Source organism: Mytilus edulis, chromosome 5 (assembly GCF_963676685.1).
Source record: "Mytilus edulis chromosome 5, xbMytEdul2.2, whole genome shotgun sequence".
In the NCBI taxonomy this organism is placed as follows: Eukaryota; Metazoa; Mollusca; class Bivalvia; order Mytilida; family Mytilidae; genus Mytilus; species Mytilus edulis.
In genome coordinates this window covers 23151805-23158768 of record NC_092348.1, presented here as the reverse complement: position 1 = coordinate 23158768, position 6964 = coordinate 23151805, and the positions used below count along the sequence as shown (strand labels likewise).

General features: G+C 31.2%; 1 protein-coding gene across 1 annotated transcript; it reads left to right on the top strand.

The window, feature by feature from the left end:
* The first annotated feature begins 710 nt into the window (after nucleotides 1-710).
* LOC139522330 (uncharacterized) lies at nucleotides 711-3813 on the top strand. The gene is made up of 6 exons (XM_071315865.1): nucleotides 711-747; nucleotides 1298-1376; nucleotides 1689-1826; nucleotides 2462-2584; nucleotides 3058-3175; nucleotides 3432-3813. The coding sequence occupies exons 2-6, from the start codon at nucleotides 1313-1315 to the stop codon at nucleotides 3655-3657; spliced, it is 669 nt and encodes a 222-aa protein (XP_071171966.1). The 5' UTR covers nucleotides 711-747; nucleotides 1298-1312; the 3' UTR covers nucleotides 3658-3813.
* Nucleotides 3814-6964: the final 3151 nt, after the last annotated feature.

Below are 6964 nucleotides of genomic sequence, written 5' to 3'. Positions count from 1 at the left end.
TTATTAAGATGATTATAGCAAGTCGAAAAATAGAAAATTCACGAAAAGAAAACAAATTAATAGTACAAAAAGCTAAATACAGACGTTTAAAGAATAATAAACAGGACCCTCACCCCCCGAACAATGAATTGGGAGTGATCTCAGGTTTTTGCGAAAAAAAAAACGTCGTTTTGCTCGTGTAAGTATAAAGCCGATGATAACTCCAATTCCATTCGGGAGAAAGAAGACTGGAATTGTGGTTTAATAAAAGAACGCACAATAACACCAGAACAAGACACACTTTTCTGTTAAAAAAATGGGAACATAATAAGTGTAAAATGTTCACAAATATCTAAAGCAATCAGAGTTCATAAACAGCTAATCTGACATCGTATTGACGTTAGCTGTCCTTCATATGATCTATTTAACTATATTACTATATCAGATTACACCTGCAAACCAATGCTATAGAAAGACACGGTCATGTGCAATTTCAAAAATAAAATCGTGAATTTCAGCACATAAACAAAATAATGAATTTTTTGTTACGCTTCATGCAATGGATATTTATAATTTATGTATTTCAATTCATTTAAGCACTCTTCTTCTTTTTAAGGCTTGTTATTTTGCATATACTTAATAATAAAAATCGTGATATGCCCTAAGCCATGGGATGCTTAAATTCTATTGGATAAAGCTCTTATATTTCTCGTATATATTTCAGCAATTATAATAATCCCATCACAGTCGACAGATTGATATCCAAAAGTAAGTAAGACCTTTATTACTTTTTAACTTCATGGCTTTTAGATAAATATTATATTTTCTTCATAATAGTATTTTTTTAAGAAGTTTATCGAAATATTTAAAAAAGAAATCTAGGATGATTTGATTATTTCATATACGTATCGAAATCACAATAATCATTTTCTTTTGAATATTTTGCATAATCAATTAACCTTTTATGAACGAATTGTAACTAAATGATAGCTGAGAGGAATATTCGATGTAAGCTGATGCCAGATAATATCATATCAGACGAATATAAAAAAAATGTTTTAGTATTCGTAGAGGAAGACAAAAATCGAAACTTTGAGATTGGAAACGGGGAATGTGGAAAAGAGTCAATAACAACATTACATTGCAAATTACAGCCATATGCCTTTAAAGATCTTAAACACAGCAAGAAATGGAAGCTGTTGCAAATATGTGGTAAAGTTGCTATGAACCATTTATGCATTTTATTAAGTTTCAGAGCTTAAGCTGTAGATATATTTTGAAATACCAGAGATATTTAATGTGTATTCAATTATTACAGCTCCTTGATACTGACATGCATTTCGTAAACATGCTGGCCATATTGACAACGATCCTCATGGTTTCTTCTGCATATGCTGGTAACTAACATTAAACTGAACATACTTTTGCAAATTATTATCATTTTCGGCGATTGTGAACACGTTTTTAAATTTTATAATAATGAATTTAAAACGTATTATATAATTCATTAAATCGTTTTGTATTAAATGGAAAATATCAGGGAAAATATTCTAAACATTTTTTTTTATTCCTAAACTTAAAAAACAATAGCAATAAAGACAGACAGATATAGTCAAGCTATCTCAAACTTGTTTGTTTTTATTTTAATCTTGTAAGGAATCCAATGAATTATCAACGCTTACTTAGTTTAAAAAAAAATAATTATTCAGTGCAATGGCCAGCAGGAAGCTATACACTAGTGAAAGCAAAAACCGGATGTCCTACTGGTTGGCATGAAGGATGGAGAAAACAAGATAATGAAGACAACAACAATAAAAACGAACTTACAACTGGACATCATTTCTACGGTATTAGTTATTACAAATTTTTATTGTTGTCAAGTTACATTTAGATCACTGTTTTAGTGTTTAAAAATAAGATATTTATGAATAATTGTTATATGATGAGTATACTAGTATTTATAAATGCATGAAGTGGATTGGTCAATTAGACCTTTTTATCTTAGTTTACACTTAGATAAACCATGTTTCCGAAACTATTGCGAGGTTTTTATTATTGCGAATAATACGACTGAGTTGTAAACGCAATAATTAAAACTCGCATTTTGTAATATTTTAACTGAATTAAGCATGACTTTTCTCAAAATCGTAAAAATTAGAATCGCATTCAAGTGTAAAATGAGAAAATCGCAATAATAAATGCACGCAATAATTTCTGAATTTACAGTAAACCATGTTTCCAAACTATTTTCGTAATTTTCAATGTGGTCTGTTCATGCCCGATACACATGCATGCAGGGATTTAGGGATTTTCAGCAAATTGAGATTGAAAAACCTATTTACAACAGTTGTGTCTTTTCAAATGCATATTTAACAAAAAAGAAATAATACATTAATGCTTCAAATATGACTCGAGAATTACCATTTAATAACTGCAACATGTGACATGTTTAATTTATGTCTAGCAAAACAATAACTTACAGGTACCTTTGGATCGAACATGAAGTTTTATTATTGTACCAAAGACCAACAAACAACCTCTGGAACTCAAAGTTGGCCAAACGGAAATTACTGTATTCTAAGACAAGGGATATCATGTCCACCAGGTATATATGAACCTTAAGAATACCTAGTAAAAATGTATACAAATGAACAAAAGTCAATCTTTTGATTTAAATGTGAAACATTTTAATATTCTCTTTTGATTGCAAATTATCAATAAGATACCAAAATTAAAAAAAAATAACACAATATTGTAATTAATTAGAGAAAAAACCATAACTATTTCAGAGAAGAACTGAGCTGTTTTAGAATATTCAAACGTATTTTTATTCTGAATGTCCAAAAAGTAAAATCACAAAAATACTAAACTCCGAAACATTCTATGTAATTGAATTAAAAAATGTGAATATCCCATCAAGGTAAATTTTTTTTTTATTTGACTCAAATATAAAATCAATGAATTTTTCTACAACCTATTGTTAAATTAATTTTTTAACATATGACTACAATGGTTACTTTATATAAGATCTAAAGATCAGTTGATTATTAGAATATGATGTGTCGTTTTATTTGTTAGGTTTCCAGACCGGTAGTATCTATTGGGATGACGAAGATAAGAATAATAGCAATGATAAGGACGGGATACTACCTAGTGGCGAATTCGACAAAAATACGCTCATAAACTACTGTTGCAGGTAATAAATTTTGAAATTAAATCAATTTGGTTGGATAAAAATGTCAATTAACATGCAAGATGCATATACAACTATTATAAATGACCAAATGTATGATATCAACACAAATGCATCATGTGCTTAATATTTTTTTAGAGAAGATAACAGATGAAAAGTCTCAGGAGAGGGAGGGAGGTGTGATTAATTATTCTTCATATGTCATTCCAATATCTGTATATTGCATATAATCATAATTAATTATTCCATTCTTTAATAGATCTGATGGATCCTATAGCACTAAGATTCTCCTTCCAACAGAGAAACCATTCTATCTGCTACGCTTTACATCATCACCATGCCAACAGATAAAAGGGATGATTGCTAGTGAGGAGATCATCAAAACAGATGACGAGGACAATAACAACAACAACAGCAACAGTGGAAGTCACCCATTAAATGATGGAGGCAGAAATAACAGGCTCTTTTACTGCTATTATCACTGATCTATTTCACTAAACATAGTATAGAATTTGTAGAATTTAGTCTTGTTTTTCCTTGATATCTTGTATATGTTTTAAGTACAAAAGATTTCATTTCTGTAAAGAAAATTATATTAATTTCTACATAAATAATACTCTTATAAAATACAAATGCTGTTATTGTTTTTTTGTCTCTTTATATATTATGACAGTGTAAAAGAGTATGGATCCAAGACTGTTAATGAAGTCTTGACGCCGTTTTTGTGCATTGATGGATATTTTATCGGAGGGGATGTTTCATCATGTAGTTGAAATTGACTTTCAGAATAGTTTTTATTTACTGTGAGTTCTCGAAGATTTGTTATTTTCGTCTTTTGCTTTTGTTGTTAGTTATATTTGTGTTTTTGTTAATTAACAATTGACAGTATTTCTTCTTTGTGATGCTTTACTTATTGCCTGATTTTTATGAACGGATGAAGATCTAAAAACGTGTTAACAAAGAAACATTCTACCTGTGCTGTTGGTTTTAAAGTTTGTGTTGGTTGGTGTCATTTTGAGGCTTTTTATATCCTTTAACTTCACTTCATTGATGGTGTCTGTCCTCTCAATAAATTATTTAAAGTTTGGAGACTATGTTTTTTCCATCTATTCAATCAAACGGTAAGATGTAAAGGATAAGGATAATAAATATATAGTTAAACATATCTCATTTCTTGATTTACATCAAAACATTGTATTTGGAGTCGATTGAGAACATAATATCCCACAGAAGAGATGATTGATAGAAGGGGTTCGTGTTGTGTATTCTTTAGTTTTCTATGTTGTGTCATGTGTGCTGTTGTTTGTTTGTCTTTTTCATTTTTAGCCATGGCGTTGTCAGTTTGTTTTAGATTTGTGAGTTTGACTGTCCCTTTGGTATCTTTCGTCCCTCTTTTGCAGCTCACACAGAAACTATCAAATTAAGTGTTTAAAGTTCGGAAGTGGAAATCATCTTTTCGAAAAATTTAACGGACGCCATCTGGACTAGGTTGACTGTCATGGAAGATCTGTCCCACAGATGACGACGAATATGTTCCAATCGTAATTACCGGAACCTGTCCCCCTTTTCCTAAATCTACCGAATTAGACTTATCATCGGGTTGTGATTTTTTATTTGTTTGCATTGGCGTTGTGAGTAAACTTTGACTCATGAGTTTGAATGTTCCATTGGTATCTTTCACCTCTGATTTATAGATAATTTTTTGATATAGATTTTAGTTCATTGCTCTAGCCGCACAGTTACCAGTATACAGATAAAAGAATATGTGGTATGAGTGCCACCTATATAACTTTCTATCTAAGTCACAATTTTGTAAAAGTAAAACATTATAGGTCAATGTACGGCTTCAACACAGGTCTACTCTCACACTGACCAGCATCGGGTGATACTTTGTCTCATTGAAAGTTATAATCTCATCTCTATTTATACTTTGTCGCATTGAAAGTTATAATCTCATCTCTATTTTTAAGAAAAGAAAATGATTAATCAAGTAATAACTAAAAAAAAAACACCACCTAAATTCCGAGAAAGTTGAAACTGAAAGTATCTAATCAAATGGCAAAATCAAAAGATCAAACACGTCAAACGAATGGATAACAATAGTCATATTCCTGTCTTGGTAAAGACATTTTCCTATGTAACAAATGGTGGATTGAACATGGTCTTATAGCTAGCTAAACCTCTCACTTGTATGACAGTCGCATCAAATATTGATATTTGATTTTATTGCCTTCAAAACAAAGCAGAAAATAAACAAAATTAAGTTGAAGAAAAAATGAAACCAAAAAAGTACCCAGGAATGTTTCTGGCTTGGTACAGGCATGTCCTTACATAGAAAATTAAAGATTGTACATGATTTATTGCTAGCTCAGCCTCTCACTTGTCATTGGCATGAAATTGCATCGTACCGACAACAATGTTTGTAAAAAAAATCAATAATGGGTAAAAATATAAAAAAATTAGAGTGCAGCAGAAAGAAACATCATTTGCATAAGAATAGAAGAATTGCTTAACTTGTGTTTATAGCCACTTTCAGCCCTATTGGCTATTCCGGTCTGCTTATTATGTTTGAAAAAGCTGCAATGCTCGTAGAGAACAACATACATTTGATAGAATTCACCTACCATGTGCGGGGTTAAAACTCACAACCTCAGAGTTAAAATACTAGTGATATATTAGTTGAATTACTTATACCAAATGGCCACCTTGGTCCAATCATAAGAAAAACCCAAACAAACAACGAACGAAAAGACTCCCCCCTAAAAAAAAACACCAAAATATTTAACAAAATAATGTACAGCAATTAGAATGAAGTTTAGCAAACCTTTCCAAAATACAGGTTTATCTAAGGCTTCATGAAATGATGAGCAGTTCATTTTTCAAAAGGGACACATTGGTACACACTTGTCCGTTTATCTATACTACTAAAGGAAGAGACTGATTTCATTCAGCCGTAAATCCTCTGAAATCATACAAAGTCGAAAACATTTGTGAAATGACATATAAAGGTAGTGATTCTTACATCCTAAATTTGTCTTTGGGAACAATCTTTGTTCAATCGAATTTTTTTGAGAATATATCTCAATTCGGAGACCAATATTGATCCGTTTCACATATGCTCTCACGCATGTTCAAAATGACGGTCCAGGTCATATAGGTATAGATATCTAAAGAATTATATCACGGTATTGTTTATAATTATAAATTATATAATATATAACTATAAATTATATAATATTATAAATTATAATCCTGGTACCTTTGATAACTATTTACACCACTGGGACACTGCCACTGCTGGTGGACGTTTCGTCCCCGAAGGTATCACCTGCCCTGTAGTCAACACTTCGGTATTTTGTTGCGGTTTTGTTGTGGAGAAAGCCGAAATGCTCATAGAGAAACATCGACCTTCGGTTGGAAAGCATAAATACAAATCAGAGTAAATTAAGAAGGTAGTCAAAAGCATTTGCCGCTAGCGGAATAGGAATTCACAATCCTAAAGTTTGACTACTTAGCCTCAAGGCCACTGAGACCCAATTAGTCAACGAACCAGAGACAAATTTTGTTATTTTAAGACATGCACCAGATTTTTTTATTGAAATATGTATCGTTATGAATGGAGGGTCATGCGTTTTATTGAAATTTTGAGTCATTGGTATCATTGCACTTTAGTATCTAAAATATATGATAGAAAGATGGAGTATGATCAAACCAAACAAGCATACTTAAGAGAAGAGACATGTATTGTCGAAATGCTCATCTGGTGCAAGAAAAGTGGTAACGCTAATTTTT